Genomic DNA, 27149 nt, shown 5'->3' on the forward strand with positions numbered 1-27149 from the left:
ATCCTTCCAATATGTCTCTGGCTGGCAGTAAGAGTGGGAGAGTCTCTTGGCCAGCCAGACCTGCAGAAGGGAACAGGACGCCACTACTGTCCCTTGCCAAGCATAACTGTAGCTGATCACCAATGCTCTCTTAGGTCATTGGTAACTGAAGACAAACAGAATTCACTGTTACCACAGGCCAGCAGATTGACAAGAAGAAGAATGTGAGATGATACCGAACCAATATCAGGGTCACACGAGAGAGAGCACTCGGCCAAAGGAACCTCTTCTGCACCGTATGATTCTAAATCCTTTCTTGAAAACATTATAAAACAGTTGATTAAATTTCATCCAAGTGGCTAGAAGCAATATTTTCTGCAGCATTTAGGGATAACTCCCCAAAATGCACAAAAAATACTTGATGTGTCTTCAAAATAATTGTATCCCCTTTGGAGTGGGTTGGGGGTTGTTGAGGGACTGGCAGTGGGGAGTGCTGTGAGGGGATGGATGGGCAGTGTTCCAGGTTGGGTTTGGGAGGGGGCTTGCTGCAGTGGGGGGATTGTTAGGAGGTGGGGCATACTGTAGACGGAGAGTGAGGGTGGGGCGGGGAGTTCAGGTGGGCGTGGAGTAGTGAGTGATTATGGAGTTGTGAGGGTGACTGTGGGTAGGGAGGGTGAGGTGAGTGTAACGGTGTTGCTTCAGTAGGGATGGATAAACAGCTGCTCATCCCGTTTTATTCTCAGTTCCCTTCAGTGAAACCTCGATTTTTGGCAAATGATCTGAATTTTAAATGTAAATCCAGCCCGGCCTTGCTGCCCGCTTCTCGAATCCCCCTCCAGGGCCTCCAGCCTCCCTCGCTCAGATAGCCGCCCGATCCTCCCAGGTGGCCTCCAGCCTCCCTCACTAAGATGGCTGCCCAGTCCTCCCAGGAAGATTCCAGGACATCCAGCCTCCCTCACTAAGATGGCCGCCCAGTCCGCCTCCTTGTTTCTCCCCGTGACGGTGACGTCAGCAGGTGGGGATGAGTTGTCATATCCGGGTCAACATGGCGGCGGAATCTTCGGGAGCCGGATTGTGAGTAAAACAGAGTGACCGTTCACACGCAGTGCCTGACCACTCCTGCTAGACAATCAAATCCCGGAGAGTGACTGAGTGTCCCCACACACTGGACAGTACTCTCCCAGCTGAGTACACCTGCAGGAAGTGCCCCCAGTTCCAACTCCTTGAAGTCTGTGATAGGAATCTGGAGCTGGATGAACTCAGGATCGTTAGGGAGGCAGCAACAGTTGTAGGTAAAAGCTACAGGGAGGTAGTTACTGCTAGAAATGAAGATACTTGTGTGACTGTTAGAAGGGGTAAGAAGCAATCAGTGCAGCGATCCCCTGTGGCTGTTTCTCTGTATAACAAGTATACTGTTTTGGATACTTTTGGTGGGGGGAACTCAGGGGTAAGCCATGGGGTACGGGTCTCTGGCACTGAGTCTGGCCCTGTTCCTCAGAAGGGAAGGCGGGGAGAGGAGTAGAGCATTAGTCATTGGGTGTTCCCTAGTTAGGGAGATAGATAGGAGATTCTGTGAGAACAAGAGATATGTTACCTCCTGGGTGCCAAGGTCCATAATCTCTCTGACCGTGTTTTTGGGATCCTTGAGGGGGAGGGGGATCAGCCCCAAGTCGTAGTCCACATAGGCACCAAAGACATAGGAAAAGGGATGGGGATGTAAGGCAGGAATTTAGGGAGCTTGGGTGGAAGCTTAGAGCTAGAACAAACAGTTGTTATCTTTGGTTTGTTACCCGTGCCGTGTACGAGCGAGGTGAGGAATGTGGAGAGAGAGCAGTTGAACACGTGGCTACAGGGATGGAGCAGGAGGGAGGGATTCAGATATCTGGATAATTAGGGCTCATTCTGGGGTAGGTGGGACCTCTACAAATGGGATGGTCTATATCTGAACCAGAGGGGTACCAATATCCTTGGGAGGAAATTTGCTAATGCTCTTTGGGAGAGTTTAAATTAATTCAGCGGGGGGATGGGAACCTGAATTGTAGCTCCACTGTACAGGAGGTTGAGAGTAGTGAGGTCACAAATAAGGTTTCAAGGTTGCAGCAGTGCACTGGCAGACAGGAAAGTGGTTTGAAGTGTGTCCAATTCAATGGCAGGAGCACTGGGATAAGGTGGGTGAACTTGCAGCATGGTTTGGTATCTGGGACTTCGATGTTGTGGCCATTTCGGAGACATGGATAGAGCAGGGACAGGAATGGTTGTTGCAGGTTCTGGGGTTTAGATGTTTCAGTAAGATCAGGGAAGGTAGTAAAAGAGAGGGGAGGTGTGGCATGGTTAGTCAAGGGACAGTATTAAGGTGGCAAAAGTACCTTTGATGAGGACTCGTCTATTGAGGTAGTATAGGCTGAGGTTAGAAACAGGAAAGAAGAGGTCACCCTGTTGGGAGTTTTCTGTAGGCCTCCAAAAAGTTCCAGAGATTTAGAGGAAAGGATTGCAAAGATGATTCTAGATAGGAGCGAAAGTAACAGGGTAGCTGTTATGGGGGACTTTAACGTTACAAATATTGACTGGAAACACTATAGTTTGAGTACTTTAGATGGGTCAGTTTTTGTCCAATGTGTGCAGGAGGGTTTCCTGACACAGTACGTAGATAGGCCAACAAGAGGCGAGACCACATTGGATTTGGTACTGGGAAATGAACCAGGCCAGGTGTTAGGTTTGGAGGTAGGTGAGCACTTTGGTGATAGTGACGGCAATTTGGTTATGTTTACTTTAGCGATGGAAAGGGATAGGTATACACTGCAGGGGAAGTGTTATAGCTGGGGGAAAGGAAATTATGATGTGATTAGGTGAGATTTAGGATGTATAGGATGGGGAAGGAAACTGCAGGGGATGGGCACAATTGAAATGTGGAGCTTGTTCAAGGAACAGCTAGTGCATGTCCTTGGTAAGTATGTATCTGTCAGGCAGGGAGGAAGTGGTCGAGCAAGGGAACCGTGGTTTACTAAAGAAGTTGAATCTTTTGTGAAGAGGAAGAAGGAGACTTAAGTGAAGATGAGACGTGAAGGCTCAGTTAGGGTGCATGAGAGTTACAAGTTAGCCAGGAAGGACCTAAAGAGAGAGCTAAGAAGAGCCAGGAGGGGACATGAGAAGTCTTTGCCAGGTAGGATCAAGAAAAACCCTAAAGCTTTCTATAGGTATGTCAGGAATAAAAGAATGACTAGGGTAAGATTAGGGCCAGTCAAGGACAGTAGTAGGAAGTTGTGCGTGGAGCCCAAAGAGATAGAAGAGGCGCTAAATGAATGTTCTTCATCAGTATTCATGCAAGAAAAAGACAATGTTGTCGAGGAGAATACTGAGATACAGGCTATTAGACTAGACGGGATTGAGGTTCATAAGGAGGAGGTATTAGCAATTCTGGAAAGTGTGAAAATAGATAAGTCCCCTGGGCCAGGTGGGATTTATCTTAGGATTCTCTGGGAAGCTAGGGAGGAGATTGCAGAGCCTTTGGCTTTGATCTTTGTCGTCATTGTCAACAGAAATAGTGCCAGAAGACTGGAGGATAGCAAATGTTGCCCCCTTGTTCAAGAAGGGGAGTAGCGACAACCCTGGTAATTATAGACCAGTGAGCCTTACTTCTGTTGTGAGCAACGTTTTGGAAAAGATTACAAGAGATAGGATTTATAATCATCTAGAAAGGAATCATTTGATTAGGGATAGCCAACACAGTTTTATGAAGGGTAGGTCGTGCCTCGCAAACCTTATTGAGTTCTTTGAGAAGGTGACCAAAGAGCTGGATGAGGGTAAAGCAGTTGATGTGGTGTATATAGATTTCAGTAAAGCGTTTGATAAGGTTCCTTACAATAGGCTATTGTAGAAAATATGGAGGCATGGGATTGAGGGTAATTTAGTGGTTTGGATCAGAAATTGGCTTGAAGACAGAGGGTGATGGCTGATGGGAAATGTTCATCCTGGAGTTCAGTAACTAGTGGTGTACCGCATGGATCTGTTTTGGGGCCACTGCTATTTGTCATTTTTATAAATGACCTGGATGAAGGCGTAGAAGGATGAGTTAGTAAATTTGTGGATGACAATAAAATCGGTGGACTTGTGGACAGTGCGGAAGGATGTTGTAAGTTACAGCGGGACATAGATAAGCTGCAGAGCTGGGCTGAGAGGTGGCAAATGGAGTTTGATGGGGAAAAGTGAGGTGATTCACTTTGTAAGGGGTAACAGGAATGCAGACTACTGGGCTAATGATAAGATACTTGGTAGTGTGGATGAGCAGGGAGATCTCGGTACCCATGTGCATAGATCCCTGAAAGTTGACATCCAGGTTGATAGGGTTGTTGAGAAGGTCTGTTAGCTTTTATTGGTAGAGGGATTGAGTTTCAGAGCCATGAGGTCATGTTGCAACTGTACAAAGCTCTGGTGCAGCCGTACTTGGAGTATTGTGTACAGTTCCGGTCGTCGCCTTATAGGAAGGATATGGAAGTATTGGAAAGGGTGCAGAGGAGATTTACCAGGATGTTGCCTGGTACGGTAAGAAGGTCTTATGAGGAAAGGCTGAGAGACTTGAGGCTGTTTTTGTTGGAGAGAAGAAGGTTAGGAGGTGACTTAATAGAGGCATACAAGATGATCAGAGGATTAGATAGGGTGGACAGTGAGACCCTTTTTTCTTGGATGATGATGGCTAATACAAGGGGACATAGCTTTAAATTGAGGGATGATAGATATAGGACAGATGTCAGAGGTAGGTCCCTTACTGAGATTAGTAAGGGCATGGAATGCCCTGCCTGCAACAGTAGTGGACTTGCCAACATTAAGGGCATTTAAATGGTCATTGGATAAATGTGTGGATGATATTGAAATAGTGTAGGTTAGATGGGCATTCGATTGGTTTCACAGGTTGGCAGAACATCGAGGGCCGAAGGGCCTGTACTGCGCTGTAATGTTCTGTGTATATTAATCATTTCTCAGGGTGAGCCTCTGTTCATAGGACGCTAAAGCCTTTGGTCATGTCTTTGTTGTCTGTTGACTATTTCAGTGCACTAGTAGAATCATAGAATGGTTACAGCGCAGAAAAAGGTCATTTGCTCATCATGTCTCTGCTAGCCCTCTGAACAGACAGTCCATTTGATGCCACATCCTATAACTTGGCAATTTTTCTTCCTTTTCAGATGATCCAATTTGCTCTTGAATGTCATGCCGTGAAACAATGTTCCCTGATGTCTTCAGTGCTTCTTTTGTCAACACCCTTACATTTATGCCTTCTGGTTCTCATCTGCCATTTGACATATTTGACCAACCTATTCCTTTTGAAGGCCTACACTATCCCCTCCTCATGGTTCACAATACTTCCATGTTTCATTCTATCCAAAATTTTGAAGTGTGCTCGATACATCAAGATCTAGATCATTAATATACATCAGGTCAGGCAGGGATTATAATACCGATACTTGTGGAAATCCACTATAAGCCTTCCTCTTGTCTGAAAAACAACCATGCTCTATTTCCTGCCACTCAGTCATTTTTGTATTGCTACTGTACCTTTTATTCCATGAGCTCTCTTTTTGCTCACAAATCTGTTGGTGACACTTTATCAAGTGCCTAATGGCTGACCTCCCATATTCTATGCTTTATAAACTTGAGGTTATGTAAAGCTCTGCTATAGACATGAGAGGAAGAAATTAACAACAGCCACCGTGTGTCCCAACCCACACCATTCTGTTCACACATCGCCGCTTGTCCTTGCTGAACTGTATTGATTCCCATTTAAACAACAGCGTGGTTATAAAATCCGCAATCTAGTTTTTGAATCCCTACATGGACTTGCTCTTCCTCCACCTTCTCTGATCTCCTCCAGCCCAGCATCATTACCCTCTGAGCTTTCACCGCTGTCCTGGCTTCTTGTGCATCTCCAATTTGATCACTCAAACTTTGGAATAGGTCTGGGAAAAGTGTTTAATTCAAAATCGCAATGTATTTTCCTTAGGATGTTCCTTGGGCGGCATGGTAGCACAGTGGTTAGCACTGCTGCTTCATAGCTCCAGGGACCTGGGTTCAATTCCTGGCTCAGGTCACTGTCTGTGTGCAGTTTGCACATTCTCGTGTCTGTGTGGGTTTCCTCCAGGTGCTCCGGTTTCCTCCCACAGTCCAAAGATGTGCAGGTTAGGTTGATTGGCCATGCTAAAATTGCCCTTAATGTCATAAGATGCTTAGATTAGAGGGGTTAGTGGGTAATAATATGTAGGGATATGTGGGTAGGGCTTGGGTGGGATTATGGTCGCTGCAGACTCAATGGGCCGAAGGGCCTCTTTCTGCACTGTAGAGTTCTATGATTCTATAGATGTGGGCTTGAATTTACCTGCTAGCTTTTAGAAGAGGTTCATTTCATCCTGTGTAGATGGTGGCCCAGCCTCTGGTATCTATCTTGCTGTAAATACAGTTTTGAGTTCCTTGCTGCACCTGTTTGCATAGAGCACTGAAGCATTTTTGGAAAGATGCCTTTTTCCAATTTGCATTTAATATGTTTCTAGACTCTACTGTTGAACTTTTGTGGGGATCTGATAAATTGCTGTGATGGGAAATTAAGATTTGTACAGGAGGCCAAGCTCCAAGATGCACTTCTTGGGATCTGGACCCCCAGTAGATTGACATGTATTGAAAAGACCAAGGCTGCATTTATGGAACTGCAAGTGTTTGAGACGTGGTTGAGAGCTTCAAGTTTCTAAATGTCCAAATCATCAACAACCTGTCCTAGTTCTTCCATGCTGATGCTATAGTTAAGAAAGCCCACCAATGTCTCTGCTTTCTCAGGAGGTTAAGGAAGTTTGGCATGTCCGCTATGACTCTCACCAACTTTTACAGATGCACCATAGGGAGCAACCTTTCTGGATGTATCACAGCTTGGTATGGCTCCTGCTCTGATCAAGACTGCAACAAACTACAAAGGATCGTGAACGAAGCCCAATCCATCTCACAAACCAGTCTCCCATCCATTGACTCTGTCTACGCTTCCCACTGCCTTGGAAAAGCAACCAGCATAATCAAGGACCCCACACACCCCGGACGTTCTCTCTTCCACCTTCTTTCATCGGGAAAAAGATACAAGTCTGAGATCATGTACCAACTGACTCAAGTACAGCTTATTTCCTGCTGCCATCAGACTTTTGAATGGACTTACGTTATATTAAGTTATCTTTCTCTACATCCTAGCTATGACAGTAACACTACATTTTGCATCCTCCTTTCCTTCTCTCCTATGTGCTCTATGAACGGTATACTTTGTATAGTGCGCAAGAAACAATATTTTCCACTGTATATTAATACATGTGATAATAAATCAAATCAATTAGCAGCTTCTTGTCTTCTCAGAGGAAGTTGAGAATACACCTCTGTCAGGGTTTCATAATTGCTGTGTTCTCTCGAAACACTGGAAGGTTTAACAGTAACAATCAACTAATAATTTATATTCTTTGTCTGAGGCACAATAATGATGTGTTTAGTGTTGCGTGAGATGAGTGTGTGTTCTTGAGGCATTTTCCTCCATGATAAATGTTATTATCGCCCAGAAATGCCATTGAGTGAATGATAATGTACATGTTTCTCAATGTTTAATTTTTTTTCCTTTCTAGGTTTGGATGGCTTCTTAGTTGGCTGCCTAGTTGGTGTCCCACGTCTTTGTCTCTTCTCAAGGATGCTGAGAATAAAATGCTACAAGGTAAGGAGAGATCGTTTAGCTCATTTGCCTGTTGGATTTTCTTTATAATTGTTGATGAGTCCTGGGTTGGCGTCACTGAAGATATAGAAAATGCGACTTCATAAAACTGTGCTGGTCAGATAATTAGGGGAAAGAAAGGAGACATGTTGAAGCTTTTCATCTTGCACTCATCAAGACACTTTGCAGGAATACCAGTGTAAGGAGAAAACAGCAGTTTATACTGTATGAGAAGTTACGCATATTAATAAACAGGGACCTGTCATTTGCAGACAGAAAGAACATGTAAACACATCGCACCTGTTTCAGCTGAACAAAATAAATTTGTTATTTGTGGATTCATTCCCCAACCAGGGTCAACGCCTGGTCTAAATTACAAACACTGCTCAGCAGTTATCTGTCAGTCACCATCAACTGGTGCATTCTCCATGGTAACATCTATACCAATCAAAGTCCACTTACCAAACAATTGGCATTCTATTCTCATATAGTATAAATTTTTGTTTTCCTCTTATACAGGTATTCTTGTGAAGTGGCTTGATGAGTGCAGGACAGAAAGCTTTGACGTCTTTTTTTTCAACAGGACCCCAGATTGATGCTGGAAATCTGAAATACAATTAGAAAACTCTGGAAATACTTAGGTTATTGCAGCACCTGTGGAGATAGAGTGTTAACATTTCAGGTCTGTGACCTTTCAGTTAGAACTGGGAAAAGTTAGAACTATAATAGGTTTCTGAGCAAGGTTGGGTGGGACAAGAACAAGGTCAGTAATAGAGTAAAAGATCAGAGAAATTGAAGGAGAGATTTTCTGAGACCAAAGGAATGGAGATGGGGCAAGAACAGAAACAAGCAATGCACCCAGGGCAAGTGTGCTGATGACTGGAAGAAAAGCAAAACAAAATGGAGCAGTGATTACATTTATATTGTATGTAGTTTTGGGAATCCTGCCTTAGAATGGATATACAGACAAGGGGAAGATGATCATGCATTTGTTCACTGGAGGCATTCCTGGGACAAAGCTATGGATTGGCCATTGTCCCTTCGTGTCTAAAGATATCTAGGTTAGGTGGATTAGCCATTGGAAATGTATGTGGTTGGGGCTTTCGAAAGTACTTTCTCAGAGAGTAATTGCAGACTCAAAGGGCCCAATGGCCGCCTCCTGCACTGTAGGGATTGTATTAGTTGGGGAGCTAATTCATTTCAAACTTATTGCTGAAATTGATCCTTTACCTTGTTTAATAGTCCCTGCTGCAGACTCCTATCTACATTGAAAACAGTGCTTACTGGTCTTTAATTCAGAAATGGAAAGGGGAGATACGAGGCCAGATTGTTTTGTGGCAGTTAATAAGATCACAAGAAATAGAAGCAGAAGCAGGCAAATTGACATTTGAGCCTGCTCCACCAGTCAGTAAGATCACAGTAAGAAGTCTGTTTAACTGTTGGTTAAAGTCCAACAGGTTTATTTGGTATCACGAGCTTTGGGAGCAGTGCTCCTTCATCAAATAACTGAATAAACCTGTTGGACTTTAACCTGGTGTTGTGAGACTTCTTACTGTGCCCATCCCAGTCCAATGCTGGCATCTCCACATCATCAATAAGATCATGGCTGATCTGATTGCAATCTTAAGTTGACTTTTCTGTCTATCCTCTTTTAGCCCTTGAAAACTTAAACATCAAGTTGTCTTCCAGTCTGACATCTAAACGTTGTCATTGCTGTGACTCCTGTTGAGTAGAATGGATCTAAGTTCTAAAACTCTTGGGGCTTGAAGGGTAGATACTCAGAGTTTGTTTCCCCTAGCTGGAGAGTTTAGAACTAGGGGTCACTGTCTCAGGTTAAGGGATCAACCATCTAAGATAAGGAGGATTTGAATCTTTGACATTCTCTACCCCATGGGTTTGTGAATGCTCAGTTATTGAGTATATTCAAGCCTGAGATTGAATGAGCTGCCTTCTTGCATGCTGCAATCCATGTGGTGTAGGTGCATCCATGGTGCTGTTCGTAAAGAAGTTCCAGAACTTTGATCGAGTGACAGTGCAGGAGTGGTGATTATAATGCCAAAGCAGGATAATTTGTGTCTGGGAGGGGACCTTGCAGTTGTGGGGTGTACTCGTGCATCTGATCCTCTTGTCCTTCTTGGTGGTGGAGGTCATGGGTTTCGATGGTGCTATCAAAGGAGCCTTGGTGAGTTCCTGCAGTGCATCTTGTAGCTAAATCATAGATTCCCTTTAGTGCAGAAGGAGGTCATTCGGCCCATCAGGTCTGCATCAACTCTTACCCAGGCTTACCCCATAACCCCATGCAATTTAGCATGGCCAATGCGCCTAAACATATCTTTGGAGATGGTACACACTGCTGCCACTGTGCATCAGTGCTGGAGGGATTGAATGTTTAAAGTGGTGGATGGGGTGCCAATCAAATGAGCTACTTTGTCCTGGATGGTGTTGATTTTCTTGAGGGTTGTTGAAGCTGCACCCATCCAGGCAAGTGGGGAGTGTTCCATCACACTCCTGACTTGTGCCTAATAGATGGTGGTCAAGCATCAGGAAGACAGAAGGTGAGTTACTCATTGCAGGATTCCCAGCCTCTGACTAGCTCTTGTAGCCACAGTATTTGTATGGTTGGTCCAGTTTAGTTTCTGGTCTGATTGAACCACTAATTCAAGTTGGATTACTGATTAATCAGCGTATTGTTTGGCTAATACATTAAGTTCAGAAACTGAAAATAAAGCAAGTCCATGATATAGCTACGTTATATTTTGCAGGTGTCAGAAGTAAATTTACGAAAGAATATGTCTCGCTACCGAGTGGCAACAAGATATGGACACTAACATTCAGCCAAAATACTCAGAACAAAACTCCACTCGTTCTGATTCATGGATTTGGAGGGGGAGTTGGACTCTGGACCTTGAACTTTGATGCACTTAGCCTAGAGCGCACTGTGTATGCTTTTGACCTGGTGGGATTTGGTCAGAGTAGTAGGCCACACTTCAGCACTGATTCAGTACTGGCAGAAACCCAGTTTGTGGAGTCTATCGAGGAATGGAGGGCCACAGTGGGGATGGAGAAAATGATTTTATTGGGACATAACCTTGGAGCATTTTTGGCTGCTTCATACACAATTAAATATCCACAAAGGTAGGTAGAAACCGTTTTGTATAAATAACAGTTTTGAAGAATCAGCTAGAAGAGGCAAAAAGGGGAGGGTTTCAGTAAGTGGGTTTGATAAATCCCTGATTGCCATTTATCACGACCACTTCAAAAGTTGATGCAACAATTTCTTGTTTGACCTATATTTTCTGCTCGTGATTTCCACTAACCAGGGAAATGTCAGTTACTTAAGACAGTGGGCTATAGATTCCCGTCCAGCTCCTGTTGATGAGCTGTGGATTTTCCTTCATTTTCAATCAGTATTGTTCATGAGGAGCTTTCAGTGATTATTACCCAGATACCTGTTTTTTCCATCTAGTTGTGAGGCTCTATCACTAGAACTCCAGCTGTGAATAACCTGACAAATCTGTTCCAAGACTGAGGTGAATATGGAACTGAGACCTAAGGTCACCACCGTCAACTGTGAGGGTGGCTGAACGCAAAGAATAAAAATAATCAATTTTCCTGTCGTTCTGTAAAGTTTATTCCTAAATAATGATGCTGCTGTTTAGGGTAAGGGCTTTCTTGTTCTTCAGTTTCACAGAGTGGTGTTGGCTTGAGGCAAGAGGAGAATGTTTACAGGCTGCATTGATGCTGATGTTAGACATTGCATCTGCAGTCTGTGGCTTTGTAACCAAAGCTGGACACAATGAAGGACCAATCTATCTGTTCCAGGTCCTGTTTATTCCTCGCGGAAACTTCCTGACTAGTGACAGCTTCAGGAGGAATTACAAATCCATCATGAGATAGAAGGGTTGGGTTGGAGGGAATCATTTCTCATCTGGTCATGAGAAATAACTGCAAGGCTGAAGCTTGAAGGAGGAAGGAGCCAAGTGTAAACAAGAAACTTGCATATTAACTAAATTTTGTTTGATGGAGGTTTTCAAGAGTCACATCTAATAATGGAGAAAAGTCTTATCTCGTTCAAGGGTCATGTGGAGAGAAAGTATTGTGACCGAGAAGATCCTGGTTCAATGAAATGATTTAGTGATCACTGAAAGGTGCTGATTATTGACCTAGTTGTACTGTTAATAAAGATGTACCGATGAATAAGCATTGATAACCCATCAGCAAAAAGTACAAGTCCACCAGTTAAATCATAGATGGCATTTCTCAAGTTGCTCTCAGCACTTAGGATCACTTCCCACTGATTCCCCACATCTACCCTTGAAATAAAATAGCGGTGAAGAAAGAGGAACCACGTTCTTGCCTTTTCTCCCAATCTGCCAGAAAAATTCATCCCAATTAAAGAAAATGGCTGGGCATTGTTTATAAAACCTAGCTTTTGACTTTGAGGTTCTGGAAATACTAGAGGGAATTATAATCTCACTGAGATGAATAAAGTTTATTTATTAATCGCAATTAAGGCTTACATTAACATTGCAATGAAGTTACTGTGAAATTCCTCTAGTTGCCATATTCTGGCGCATGTTTGGGTCAATGCACCTAACCAGCACGTCTTTCAGAGTATAGGAGGAAACCCACGCAGACACTCGGAGAATGTGCAAACTCTCCACAGACAGTGACCCAACTGGGAGTCGAACCCAGGTCCGCGGCGCTATGAGGCAGCAGTGCTAACCACTGTGCCACCCCAAGAAACCCACTGAGGCAGATGGATCTTACACCTGCCCAATATTACTGATTGAATTGAATGGAAAGTAAGATCAGACAGGGTGTGAAATCAACATTGCACCAAAACCCATCTGGTTCCTGACTGATGGTAGGTTAACCCCAGATTTTAAAAAACAATTCTTGTACCATCAATGGAGCTTTCTCTCTCTCTTATTACTGCCTCTCCTCATTTAACTCTGTTGCCCACTAATCCTGCTGTATCTCTCACCATTTTTCTCTTTTCCACTTCTCGTTTTTGTTGTTTTTCCCGGTTTCCCTTTCTGCTTTTCTTTCTTCTGTTCTGTTTTGCTAATTTATCTTTGGGTTTCTCTTTTTGTCTCACTTGGCTCCTTGTGTGTTTCTTATTCTGTTTTCTGTATGTTCCTCTCTTTCCTGTGTCTCCATTACTCCCTTTCTTGTGACAAGCACAACAAAATTGATATACTGAGCTTCATATGTTACAGATTAGAGCCGTGTTAGTCATGTAATTTTACTCTAAAATTCAACTTCAGATGATATAGTTGAATTGAAATTATCTGATGAAATTTTTCTGACACTTTCAAAGAAGAACTTAATATTTCAGCCATTATTTTTATTTCAATTTCCTCATTCTTTCGGTTCTCATTCTAAACATTCTGCAACTGTAGAATTATCTCTTCTGAATTGTCACACTGCTGCGGTTGAGTCCTCAGTGTCCCGTGGAAGGAGAGAACCACGACACAGGGCATCAGAAGGCCACCTGCTGCTCTTAATGGCTGTGGATCAGTGGGTAGCACTAGGTCAGAAGATCATAGGTTCCAGGTTCCAAGTTCCACTGCAGAGACCTGACGACAAAATGCCATGCAGGACGGTAGTGAAGGAGTGTGGCACTGTTGGAAATGCTGTCCTGTGGATGAGATGTTAAACCCAGGCTCAGTCTGCTCATTAAGGTGAACATGAAATGTCCTGGGCAATATTTTGTAAATAGAGCAGGAAGCTCTGTGCAATATCCTGGAACAATATTTATCCCTCAACCAACATCAGTGAAAGTACTTTAAGCACATTGCTGTGTGTGGTAGCTTGTTGTGTGCAATTGACTGCTGCATTTCCTACATTACAACAGTAACTCCACTTCACTGAGTATTTCATTGGCTGTAAAGCTCTTTGGGACATCCAAAGATTGTGAAAGGCACTACAGAAATGCAAATCTTTTCATCAGGAAAATTTCACCCCAGATACCTTGAGTAAAACTGGTGTATAAGTGGCTATTGTCGAGACATCTAATAGTGAATGCATCTGCTTTGTTCAGGGTAAAGCACCTTATTCTGGTTGAACCATGGGGATTTCCAGAGCGACTTAACACACAACAGGAACGCCCAATGCCGATCTGGATAAAAGTCTTGGGTGCAGTCCTGAGCCCATTCAACCCATTGGCGGGCCTTAGATTGGCTGGGCCCTTTGGTAAGGAAGCATTGCTGCGCTATATTCTATTCCAATCAGAAAAACGTTACACCAGCAAATTTATTCTCAATTGTACACTACTGGTGGACAGTGTTACAGTAATCTGAATATAAGTAAATCTGTTTTAACTTTCATACTGGAGGTCATACCTCTCAGATAACGTGTGGATGGAATAAATGCTAAGCCTTTGGACTCCTATACAAACAAAAAAATTGTCTTGCTTTGCTGCTTCTAGATTGTTGCTTTAACAACCTAGAGATTGAGAAAGAAATGGTGTTTCGATCACACAGGTTATACAGCTCAAACAGGCCATTCAGCCCACCAGTCCATATTGGTGTTTATGCTGCACTCAATCCTCCCATCGTTTTTTTTCATCTAAATCTACCATCGTGACCCTCTATTCTCTTCACCGTCAAATACTTCACCTGTTTTTCTTTGAATGCACCTATCCTTCAGATCTGTTCCTCCCACAGTATCCATATGACCCTCCTTATCAGGGACTCTACTCAGCCCATTTACCCTCCTTGGGAAGGATTACATTGGAACAGGAGGAACCTCTTGAGTCTGCTCCACTGTTCAAAAAGATCTTGTTTAATCTGTACCTCAAATCCATTTACCTGTCTTTGCTCCATAGCCCTTGAGACCCTCTTCCAATAAAAGTCTGTGGCAATGAATCATCTTTCAGTGGGGAAATGTTTCTTCCGTTTATCATAGGACCAGCTCTGGTTCAGCGATTAAGGCCAGACTTCAAGCAAAAGTTCTCTTTGGTATGCGAAGATGAAAATACTGTCACCGAGTACATTTATCACTGCAATGCCCAAACCCCCAGGTAAGCACTGGACGTAACTCTGCTGCTTGTTTTTTCCAACTTGATCGTTTCTTGGAGCTTCCTGGCATTTATGTGAGCTGAATCATAAATTACAGCAATGAAGGGTTGTTTGGATAGGTTGGAGAGGCTGGGGCAGTTCTCCTTGAGGAAGAGAAGATTGAGTGGAGATTTGATAGAACCCTAGAAAGGTTATGGTGCAGAGAGAGGCCATTCAGCCCATCGTGTCTGTGTCAGCCAAAATAGAGAAAAAAGAAACTGGCCTTTTATTTTAATCCCACTTTCCAGCTTCTGGTCTGTGGCCTTGTAGGTTCCAGCACTTCAGATTCAGATCCAGGAATCTTTAAATGAGTTGAACATTTCTGGCTCAACTACCAATTCGCACAGTGAAATCCAGACCCCACCACCCTCTGGGTGAAAAGGTTTTTCCTCATGTCCCCTCAAACCCTTCTACCAATAATCTTAAGTGACAGGTGCCGGATTATGGTGACTAGGGAATTTCACAGTAACTTCATTGCAGTGTCATGTAAGTATATGCCTCCACTATGGGAAACATCTTCCTTGTCTAGGCCCCTCATAATTTTGTAGACCCCAATTCGGTAATCCCTTAGCTTCCTCTACTATAAGGAAAACTACCCAGCCTCTCCAGTTTCTCCTCGTGGCTGCAGTTTTCAAGCCTGGGCAACATTCCTGTAAATCTCCTCTGTACTCTGTCTAGAGCAATTATGCCCTTTATGCACTGTGGTGACCAGATCTGTACTGTGGCCTAACCAGCGTTTTATACAATTCCAACATTACGTCCCTGCTTTTGTATTCAATACTTTGTTCAATAAAGGAAAGCATTCCATATGCTTTCTCCTCCACCTGTCCTGTGGGCATGCACTCCAAGGTCTCTCACTTCCTCAACCCATCTCAATATTTTCCCGTTTATTGAGTATTTCCTTCCTTCGGCTGCATTCCCCAAATGCATCAGCTCATTGCTCTGAATTGAATTCCAACTGTCAATTTTCTGCCTATTCAGCCAACCCATTGATATAATTCTGGAGTCGACAGCTATCCTCTCCACGATCAACTAAATGGCTAATTTTATAGAATAGAATCATAGAATCCCTACAGTACAGAAGGAGGCCATTCAGCCTATTGAGTCTGCACTGACAACCATCCCACCCTATCTCACAACCGCACACATTTATCTTGCTAGTACCCCCCCCCGCCCCGCCACAATTAGGATCAATTTAGCACGGCCAGTCAACCTAACCCGCAAATCTTTGGATGTGGGAGGAAACCCACACAGACACGGGGAGAACGTATAAATTCCACGAAGACAATGACTCAAGCTGGGAATTGAACCCAGTGTCCCTGATGAGGCAGCAGTGCTAACCACTATGCCACCGTGCCACCACTGCAAATCTTTGGACTGTGGGAGGAGACCAGAGCACCTGGAGGAAACCCACACAGACACAGGGAGAATGTGCAAAGTCCACACAGACAGTGAGCCAAGCGGGGAACTGAACCCAGGTCCCTGGTGCTGTCAGACAAAAAAAAGCAGGGCTAACCACCATGTCACCCAAGTATTTAGAAGTATTCAAAATCATGAGAGGTCTGGACAGAGCAGATAGGGAGAAACTGTTCCTGTTGGTGGAAGGATTGAGAACCAGAGGGTTCAGATTTAATTAGTGGATCAATCCCATTCCAGTACTTGAGCACAAAAATCTGTGCTGACACTCTAGTGCAGCACTGAGAGAGTGCTGCACTGTTAGAAGTACCGTCGTTCAGATGAGACATAAAACCAAGGCCCCCTCCCGGTAGGGGTAAGGAACCATGAGGCACCATTTTGAAGAAGTCAGTGGAGTTGTCCCTGATGTGGTGGTGGCTGATATTCATCTGTCAATACTTCAGTCTGATTAGCTGTCTATCCTGCCTGTTTGTTGCCTTGTGATCCTCTTCACTTGGTGCCATATTCAAATTAACATGGGGAAAGGGGACATCCATGCTGCACAGATTGTTAAACTTTTGTGAGCAGCTTTCTGCAAGGTCTTTTGCAATTGTTGTTGCTTTGCCACTGGCCATGAATCCTGGCTGTTGAAATTTGTTGCTGTCTTTGCAATAAAAAGATGACTTGAAACATAAAATAATAGGATTAAGCTTGGGTGCCATTAACAGGACCGATTTAGGAAACTCGATTGTTGATATGCTTTCCTCAAGCGCACCAGAACTTTGGGTTGGAACCCCCAGAGGGACACAATTTTGGGGTCATGAGCTCGAGGCAGCAATGCTAGCCCTGGAGTTCTGTGAGACCCCTTTAAATTTTGGTGTTTTTTTCTCCCTGTTGTTGGGCAAGGCTTAATTTTCTGCTCTGATTATTGCTATAGCTACAGTAGGGCGCACAGTGGTTAGCACTGCTGCTTCACAGCTCCAGGAACCTGGGTTCAATTCCTGGCTGTGTGGAGTTTGCACATTCTCCTCGTCTGCGTGGATTTTCTCCAGGTGCCCTGGTTTCCTCCCACATTCCAAAGATGTGCAGGTTAAGTTGATTGGCCATGCTAAAATTGCCCCTTAGTGTCCTGAGATGCATTGATTAGCGGTAAAATATATAGTGATGTGGGGGTAGGGCCTGGGTGGGATTGTGGTTGGTGCACACTTGATGGGCTGAATGGCCTCTTTCTGCACTGTAGGGTTCCATGATACTATGTAAAACAGTGGGCCTTCATTTTTATACAAATGCAGTAGCTTTTAAACCAGCCTGAAGCCATTCTCCCCCGCACCCCAAGCAAACAACTCTGCAACTCTCTAACCATTAAACCACCCCCCCCCCCCCACCCCCAATTTTCACTCTTGTGTCCCATAAAGTCCGAGACATTAAAACAGGATCATATTGGGAAAAAGTTTGGGAAGTGCTGGGTTAAATGTTGACGCTTTTTCATTCAAATGCTGATTGAACTCAGAGCGCTCTCTGCAATGAATTGCTCCATCTCAAAAATGGAGAGAACTTAACACCCCACTCAAGTCTCTTTCAACAGTCAATCAGGCGGCTATTGTAAAGTGTTGCCGACTTTTCAGTTTATCCCAGTTGTGTGGGTTACATGAGAATGGAAAGAAAATTGTGGGAACATCCTGCCAAGTTTTCTTTTTCTCCATGTTTTTAGTGGTGAAGTTGCTTTCAAGAACATGACCATACCTTATGGCTGGGCTAAACAGCCAATGCTATTGAGGATGAGTCAGATACAAGAGGACATCTCCATCACAGCAATCTATGGAGCTCGCTCCTGCATTGATGGCTACTCTGGAAAACAGATCAAAGCTCTCAGGCCAAAATCTTCAGTCAACATAATAGTAAGTAAATTATATGAATTTTCTTTGAAAACCCACACACTCAAGAGTCAGTACATCATGCAAATCAGCCTCCTATCGATTGACTGTGTCTACACTTCCTGCTGCCTCGGGAAAAGCAGCCAGCATAATCAAGAGCCCCACCTGCCCTGGACATATTCTCTTCCCCCTTCTTCCGTCAGGAAAAGATGCAAAAGTCTGAGGTCACGTACCAACCGACTCAAGAACAGCTTCTTCCCTGCTGCCATCAGACTTTTGAATAGACTTATTCATGCATCAAGCTGATCTTTCTCTACACCCTAGCTATGACTGTAACACTACATTCTGCACTCTCTCCATTCCTTCTCTGTGAACGGTATGCTTTGTCTGTATAACACGCAAGAAGCAATACTTTTCATTATACATGTGACAATAATAAAAAAAATCAAAATTTACACTGGCAATTACCTCTGTCCATCACATCTCTCAACCCTCCACAATGCTGTGTCCACTCTTTGCCCCACCATTGGTGGCCATGCCTTTACCTGTCCAAGCCTTGCATTCCAGAATTCTTTCCCTCAACCCCTCTAGCGCTCTCCTTTAAGATGCTCCTTAAAATCTATCTCTTTTGGTCACTGATCCTAACCCCGCTTCTGTGACTCGGCATCCATTTTTTGCCTGATTATAACTCTGTGAAGCGCCTTGGGATGTTTCTCTTTGTTAGAAGCATTAGAACGGCTCAAGCTGCTGCTGTTGGCCCTTCACACTTTGAAGTGGAGGTGAAAATTCAAGCACAGAGTGGTGAATTCCACTGCCATGATCCCCAGTGGGAATCACAGGAACAAATTAATAATCAGTCATTCCAATGTACAAATACCCCGTACTTTAAAATTAACACAACTGTTAAGTTCAAAGATTACAAAACATCAATCATCCTGTGCTATGCTGTGACTGTGACACTGCATTCTTCACTCTTTCCATCTCTATGAATGGTATGTTTTGTCTGTCGTGCGCAAGAAACAATACTTTTCACTCTACGTGTGACAATAATAAATCAAATCAGTTTGAGAGCTTATTAGGCGCATGTGCAACAGTTCATCGAGCATTGGACTAGAAAAGGGACAGTATCCTGTGAAATTTGTGGCTAACCTCCATTTTTAGTCATTTCTGTGGGTAGGTGTGTCTGTGTTTGAGGGTGGTGGGGGGAGGTGGTGAAGGGTGAGGAGGGCAAACATAGGAAGCTTCCACCTGAAACAGGTAAGAGCTTTATTAAAATCATAAAACATGGGAGTGTTGTCTGGCATGATAAGGGTCCCAAGCTTTGCCGAATGTTTCCTGTTTAACTCAGAGTAAACAAGTCAAGAATTCCATAGGTACACATTCCAGAATGATTTTATGACTATTCCTATTGAAGGAAGGTTATCACTAATACATGAGCAAAAGGCTGACATTCCATGCTGCAAATGTTAGGATATTGCCCAGCCTTTCCCCACTCACATCACTGATCTTTTTGTCAGCGAGACCCAGTGTCAGATGCCCCAAACTCCAAGGCCATCAAAGATTCTGTCAAGCTCTTTAAGTACATTGAACCAAAAGGCTTAACATTAGACCAAATGTAGATAATCCCCCTATGTCCTAATAGCTTTTTGATTGACAAGAGAATTAAAGGGTATCACAGGTAGATAGGAATATTGAACTGAGATCATCCGCGATCATGGAGGGGGCTTGAGAGGCTGAATGGCCCATTCCTGCTCCTAATATGTATGTTTGTACGTTGATTAGACCGAAAAAGTTTAGATTGGAGTATTTGAGCAAGAGGACTTTTAGAATTGGTAGACGATTCTAATTAGCAGCTGGAGCTAAGATGCTCAGATCACCAAGCTTGCTTCGCTAGGCGGTCACAATGATTAATTTTTTTAAGTGTCAGTCATTTGGACAGATGCATATTTGAAAATTTTTATGGTCAAGTTTTAATCAGCCATCCAAGGACAGCCTGATTGTTTGATGTTTTAGAGTTTCTCTCAGATTTGTTGGACTATAAATGGAGTGCTTCTTTCCAATCAGCATACGTGATAGTTTTCGTTACCAACAGCCTTTCTCGGGAATCCTCTCATGTACACTTTTATCTCTCGAGAAAACATAATCGCCGAGTGAAATGACCTTGGAGATCTGAACACATTAGTTCCAGCTATTAATTAGAATCATGTGCCACTTCTAAAAGTCCTTTTGTTCAAAGGATGTGATCTAGACTTCTCGGGTCTTGTTTTAATCCCAGGCATTTTCCCAGAACCTGACTTAATATATTATTTTTAAAAGGATACATTACTTCTCACAGTTACTATATGTGATACATAAGAAATAAGAGGAAGAATAGGCCTTCCAGCCCTTTGAACCTGCTCTGCCATTTGATAAGGTGATGGTTGACCTGATTTTGGCCTCACCTCCACTTCCCCACCTGTTATTCATAACCTTTGACTCCCCTTGCTCAGCCTTGAATATATTCAATGACCATCACACCCAGCTGTCTGGGGAAGACAATCCCAAACATTAAGGGCTCTCTGAGAGAAGAAATTCCTCCTCATCTCCATCTTTGTTGTACATGGTTTTAGTCCCCTTATTTGAGGAAAGATGTAGTGGCATTGGAGGCAGTTCAGAGATTCACTAGATTGATTCCAGAGATGAGGGGTTTGTCGTATGAAGAGAGATTGAACAGGTTAGACCGAGACTCTCTGGAATTTAGAAGAACAAGTGGAAATCAAATGGAGGTATACAAAATGATAAAAGGTATGGATAAAGTAGATGTGGAGTGGTGGGACATTCTAGAATGAGAGATCATAGTCTTCGGATAAGGGGAAGCAAATTTAAGAGTTGAGGAGAAACTACTTCCCCCAAAGGGTTGTGAATCTGTGGAATTCACTCCCACAAAGTGCAGTGGATGCTGGGACAGTGAGTAAATTTAAGGAGGAGTTCGACAGATTTTTAATTGGTAATGGATTGAAAGGTTATGGGGAGAAGACAGGGAAATGGGGATGAAGAGCATATCAGCCATGATTGAATGGTGGAGCAGGCCTGATGGCCTAATTCTGCCCCTATATCTCATCTCAGTTATGGTGTGGGGATGCCGGCCTTGGACTGGGGTAGGCACAGTAAGAAATCTCAACACCAAGTTAAAGTCCAACAGGTTTATTTGGTAGCATGAGCTTTCAGAATGCTGCTCCTTCATCAGGTGACCATCATCAGAAAAACCACTCGTCTGGTGTTGTGAGATTTCTTACTGTCATCTTAAATAAGGGAACCCTTATTTTGAAACTCTGTCCCCAGCTATAGATTGTCCCACGCAAGAACCTTCCTCTCAGAACCAATCCTCTCAGTCCTCCTCAGAATCTTTCATGATCACCTCTCATTCTTCTTCCACACTCCAATGAGTTGTTATCACAACCTGCTCAACCTTTCCTCATAAGACAAATCCCTCATCCCAGGAATGAGCCTTCTCTGAACTGCCTCCAGTGTAAGTACGAGACTAATGCACTGGGAGTTGTCTCAGAAATGCCTATACACTTGTGACAAGACTTGCAGTTAAACAAGACTTCGCTGCTTTTATACACCATTCCCTTTGCAGTGAAGACTAACATAAAGGCCAACCTGTGTACAAGTACACAGGTCACTGAAAGTAGCAACGTAGGTGGCAAAGTTAGTCAAGAAGGTATGTGACACGCTTGCCTTCATCGGCCAGGGCATTGACAAGTCATATTGCAGCTTTATAGAACCTTAGGCTACAATTAGAATATAGTTTTCAATCCTGGTCACCAGGAGAAAGAGGTGGAGGCTTTGGAGAGGGTGCAGAAAAGATTTACCAGTGTATGGAGGGCATTAACTGTGAGGAGAAGTTGAAGAAACTTGGTTTGCTCTTACTGGAGCGACAGAGGTTGAGGGGCGACCTGATAGAAATCTACAAGATTATGAGGGGCATGGATAGTAAGCTTTTTCCCAGGGTGGAAGAGTCAGTTACTAGGGGGCATAGGTTTAAGATGCAAGGGACAAGGTTTAAAGGAAATGTACGAGGCAGGTTTTTTACTCAGGGTGGTGGGTGCCTGGAACTTGCTGTAGGGGGAGGTAGTGGAAGCAGATAGGATAGTGACTTTTAAGGGGCATCTTGACAAATACATGAATAGGATGGGAATAGAGGGATATGATCCCTGGAAAGGTAGGAGGATTTGGTTCAGTCAGGCGGCATGGTCGGTGCAGGCTTGGAAGGCTGAAGGACCTATTCCTGTGCTCTAACTTTCTTTGTTCTTTTTTTCCATTTGCCTTCCTAATTACTTGCTGTGCCTAAATGCTAACCTTTTGTGTTTCATATATAAGGGCACGAAGACCTCTCTGTACAGCAGCATTTTATCGTCACTGTCCATTTAATGGATATTCTGTTTTCTATTCTTCTGGATAATCTCACGTTCTCCCATTTTATACTCCAATCTGCAAAATTTTTGTCCAGCCACTTAACCTATCTATAGTGCTTTACAGAGAATATTTCACACCTCTCTCTGTATCATCAGCAAATCTGGCTGCAATTCACTTAATTCCTTTATCCTATTCATTAATATAGATTATAGATAGTTAAGACCACAGCCCCTTTCCAGAATTAGGAAATTTTGGAAGATAACCGATTCATCCCCCATCTCTCCAGCCAGTTTTTAGGACCATGGGATGCAGGCCATCAGGTCCAGGGGATTTGTCAGCCTTTACTTCCATTAGTTTGCCTAGTACTTTTTCTCCAGTATAATCATTCCAAATTCCTCCCTCTCTCTTGCCATATCAATATCTCAAATCTATTATCAATATCTGATACATAATTAACATCGGAGAGATTATCAATATCTGAGGTACAGTTTTTGAATCTTTTAAGACATGTCATATTTTAAATCTTGGGCAAGTACTAACTTACCATTTCTTTGAGAGCATCTATTCTTGGCTTGAGTTACAAGTAAGCTCTTGGTAATATATTTAGGAAACTATTAGCAAACACAGCCTTGTAATTGCTCTTAGCTAGCAGACATTCTGTGTATGAGATCTCAGTGTAGTCTTTGTGAGTGGTAGAGCATCATCTGAGATCCTGGGGCTAAGTTTAAAATACTAAGTGAATTTATTTTAAAATATGCAACAATCACAAAATATGGTTACACACTTACAGAAGACATTCTCTTTAAATAGATGAAATAATGAAATGAATGCACTTCTAAGAATGAACTATTGCCTGGAAATCACTTTTAATCAACTGTGTGTTTCTCTTTGTTGGATTTCTCATACCCTGTGATTCAGTGGGTAGCATTCTGAGTCAGAAGGCTGAGTCCTATTCCAGGAACCTAAGCATGAGATTTAGATTGATGGTCCCAGTGTAGTGCTGAGGGATTGCTGCACTGCCAGAGAAGCCATCTTCCACATAAGATATTAAACCGATTTGCCTCTCGGGTGAATGCAAAAGTTCTCACGACACCATTCTGAAGATGAGCAGGGGAATTCTCCCTGGTGTCCTGGCTAATATCTATCCCTTAAGCAAACTCACAAAATAGATTGGTCATTGCTGTTTGTAGGAGTTTGTTGTATATAATAGCAGCCGTGTGTTTGCTACATTATCACAGTAACTACACTTCAAAAAGCTCCCCATTCGCCGGTAAGTGGTTTGGGTCATCATGGGGTTTGTGAAAGGCACCATAGAAATATAAAGTTTTTCATTTTTCTAAAGCATACAGATAATCTGATCAGAAATCATAAGGAGGTTAAGACACTGTTTCAAAGTCTCGGACAAAGAATAATACAGCACAGGAGCAGGCCCTTCGGCCCACCAAACCTGTGCCGACACATGATGTCTTTCTAAAGACCGTTTGTCTTGAAGTAGCCTATATCCTGCACTTCGCTGCGACTACTTGTATAAGCAGCTCATGAAAGACTCACTGCTGCATAAGGATACTCGAGTTTAATTTTTAAAAGGTCCATGAGAAATGCCTTAATAATACCATCCAACTTGACACCTAGAAACAGATAGTTGGTTGATAATACAAAAAAGCTGCATGCAGAAATGCAGTGTGTGAAAAAAGTAACTTTGCAAGAGTTCAGTGAGTAACCCTGTATCTCACCGAAGAAACAAGTGATTACACATTAACAATTTCACATTGTATAAAACATCACAGCTTCTTACATGAAAATGTGCCACAGATATTGCTATTTACTTTCTTTTAGTCCACATTTGTAAACTAAAGAAATGTAGCAGTAGTCCATATTTTTAGCAAACACCAATTTTGAGCAGACTGACTGATTATTACACAAAATTGACAGAATAGTGGCAATTTTCTCAGTGGATATGTGGTACTGACTGCTGTCTATATTCCACAACTTTGGAAGGCAGTTGATATTTTTTGAAAGAAAAGAGAAATACTGCATGTGTTAAAAAGTTACCTACAAAAATGTAATTTGGCACTTAAGTTTGGGTTCTTTTAATTTTGTCTGCTTGAGGAGGTAGAGGAAAGATAAATCTAAAAATACATAACTGTATTTGATCACAGTTGTGTTGTTTGTTTTGCATTTTAATGCTTCTAATCAAGTCTTCTGGAATGGACTGAAATATAATCTTATAGAGGAATAAGGCCAGTTCATTGTGTAAAAGCAATTAACAAGCAGAACTTGCTGACTGTTTATCTGGAAGTGCTCCAAAAACTTAAAGATGTGGACACTCTAAAAGCTTTTTGGAGGATGAAGATTTACCCAGTGAGTATTCTGAGATTATAAAAAATTCATTTATGGGATGTGGGCCAGCATTTATTGCCCATCCCTAACTGCCCTCCATTTCAGAGGGCATTTAAATGTCAACCTGTGGATCTGGACTCTGTTTTATTATTGTCACATGAACTAACATACAGTGAAAATGATTGTTTCTTGCACGCTATACAGACGAGGCATACTACTTATAGAGAAACAAAGGAGAGAGTGCAGAATGTAGTGTTACAGTCATAGCTAGAGCGTAGAGAAAGATCAACTTAATGCAAGGTAGGTCCATTCAAAAGTCTGACAGTAGCAGGGAAGAAGCTGTCAGCCAGACAGTAAGGATGACAGTTTCCTTCCCTAAAGGAGATTAGTGAACCAGATGGGTTTTTATGACAATTAGCAATGGTTTTATGGTCATCATTAAGACCATTAATTCTAGATTTTTTTAGCTGAATTCAAGTTTCACCAACTGCTGTGGTGGGATTTGAATTCTGGTCCCCAGATCTTGCTTGGGGTGTCTGCATTACTAGTCCAGTGACAATATCACTACGTCACTGCCTCCCACGCACAAATACAAACTGAATAATCCAGAACAGAAAAAAACTTAATGTAAAAATGTATTAAAAATCAAATCAAGAAATTGTTCAATGTATTTTGTCAGCGTTAACACAGTTGTCTTTTTTTGCTTTATAGGCTATTCGAGGTGCTGGCCATTATGTGTATGCTGATCAGCCAGAAGACTTCAATCGAACAGTACTGGGAATCTGCAGTACCATAGACTAATAATCAGACAGTACTGAGAATTTGCTGTACTGTACTTAATCATAGCACTGGGAATCTGCACTACTGTACATTATCAATCAGACAGTACCATGAATCTGCAGAATGTACATCAATGTTGGATTTCTGCAGCATTGCCAACTAATCTCTGCATTTTTAATTCAAAATGTATGAATGCAAACAGGAAAGTTAATATTAACCTCATCAGCTTTGCACTGGAAGATGAATTTAATGATGATTCCTGTCTGAAACTTAGAAATTCAAAGCAAGACTTGTGTCAATATCTTCTATCTCTGTTTAAACAAAATGCTTTTTAGTACTACTATACTGAGTTTTACTTTTGATTACCTCTGCCATCACAGTATTTCATTGTGCAATATTAATCTCAATCTATCACAACTATTTAATATTATGTTTGTATAATTTTAGTACTATGATTATGAGCAAAGAGTTTTGTTTTAATTGAAAATGTAAGTGCTTTTGAAAGAATTTTGTAAATTTAAAGTGACACTTAAAGCCAGCCACTTTAGACAATGGGTTATTTTTAAAGTTGTTTGGCAGTAGCTTTCTGTTCAGTTTCTCCACGTTGCTTGCTCATATTCACAGTTATTGCTCTCCAAAAGGTAATTATTTCTGAGAAACATGATGCATTGCTTTGTCAGTGCAGATCTTTCTATGTTTAGTTGAAAATTGTGGTTACTCATTGCTGCTCAAACCCCTCCCCTAGAGAAGTCACAGCAAGAATGAAGTTGCATCAATACTTTGATCTGTTGGGTCTCTCGATAGTTCTAACACTGAGTCAACAAACAGAATTATACAATAATTACAGCGATACACACAGCATGAAGTTGAAGTGAAGATAAAACAATTAACTGACATCTTCAGTCGCAGTACAGCACTTCACTCATATCGCTACAAGCAAATCTGTAGGCAGTGATCCGTAGTTATTGTTTCTTCTCAATCATTGATGTAAGGTGATTGGGACCATGAAGGGACATTACCTTGGGCTTGACGGTGTAGACAAGAAAAAGTCCAGTAACTTGTAACCAAAACAGAAAACGCTGGAAAACCTCAGCAGGTCTGGCAGTATCTGTGGAGAGAAAATCTATGGAGATGTTTTGAGTCTGGATGAACCTTCATCAGCGATGAAGGGTCATCTAGACTTGAAACATTGGCTCTATTCTCTCTCTCCACAGATGCTGTCAGACTTGCTGAGATTTTCCAGCATTTTCCGTTTTTGTTTCAGATTTCAGCATCCACTGTATTTTGCTTTTATCCCAATAATGTGTAAGCCAGCTATTAAGTGTAACAAAAGGGTTCGTGGTGTAAATGTTGTATTGATGTGTTTAATGGACATTTCGGAAAGTAACGTGTTGAAAATTGCAGGGATGCAATCCACAATCACCCAAGGCTGGAATTGAACTTGGGTCCCTGGTGCTGTGAGGCAACAGTGCTAACCACTATGTTTATGCTTAGAGAATTGTTTATGACACATTCCCTGTTAAACTCTTAAAGATGTTTCTTTATCAGAATCAAATTATTTATAAACCTGCTCAGCATCCAACCTTGACACTGAAATTTTTG

General features: G+C 42.5%; 1 protein-coding gene across 2 annotated transcripts; it reads left to right on the forward strand.

Moving 5' to 3' along the window:
• The first annotated feature begins 256 nt into the window (after window positions 1-256).
• Window positions 257-27149, forward strand: abhd5a (abhydrolase domain containing 5, lysophosphatidic acid acyltransferase a). Of its 2 annotated transcripts, none has more exons than XM_080193962.1 (7): window positions 257-275; window positions 7614-7699; window positions 10459-10831; window positions 13743-13894; window positions 14609-14723; window positions 17867-18053; window positions 25479-27149. In XM_080193962.1, the coding sequence occupies exons 2-7, from the start codon at window positions 7690-7692 to the stop codon at window positions 25566-25568; spliced, it is 927 nt and encodes a 308-aa protein (XP_080050088.1). In that variant the 5' UTR covers window positions 257-275; window positions 7614-7689; the 3' UTR covers window positions 25569-27149. The 2 variants fall into 2 exon arrangements, with proteins under 2 accessions (XP_080050088.1, XP_080050087.1); XM_080193961.1 differs by lacking the exon at window positions 257-275 and adding an exon at window positions 1014-1053.

The sequence above is a fragment of the Carcharhinus amblyrhynchos genome, chromosome 8, assembly GCF_965287045.1.
Source record: "Carcharhinus amblyrhynchos chromosome 8, sCarAmb.v2.hapA, whole genome shotgun sequence".
NCBI classification, from domain to species: Eukaryota; Metazoa; Chordata; class Chondrichthyes; order Carcharhiniformes; family Carcharhinidae; genus Carcharhinus; species Carcharhinus amblyrhynchos.

Coding starts and splice junctions, on each gene's coding strand:
- abhd5a (XM_080193961.1), top strand. CDS start 1,025: ATGGCGGCGGAATCTTCGGGAGCCGGATT. Junction 7,700..10,458: donor TGAGAATAAAATGCTACAAG/GTAAGGAGAGAT, acceptor TATATTTTGCAG/GTGTCAGAAGTAAATTTACG. Junction 14,724..17,866: donor TGCAATGCCCAAACCCCCAG/GTAAGCACTGGA, acceptor CCATGTTTTTAG/TGGTGAAGTTGCTTTCAAGA.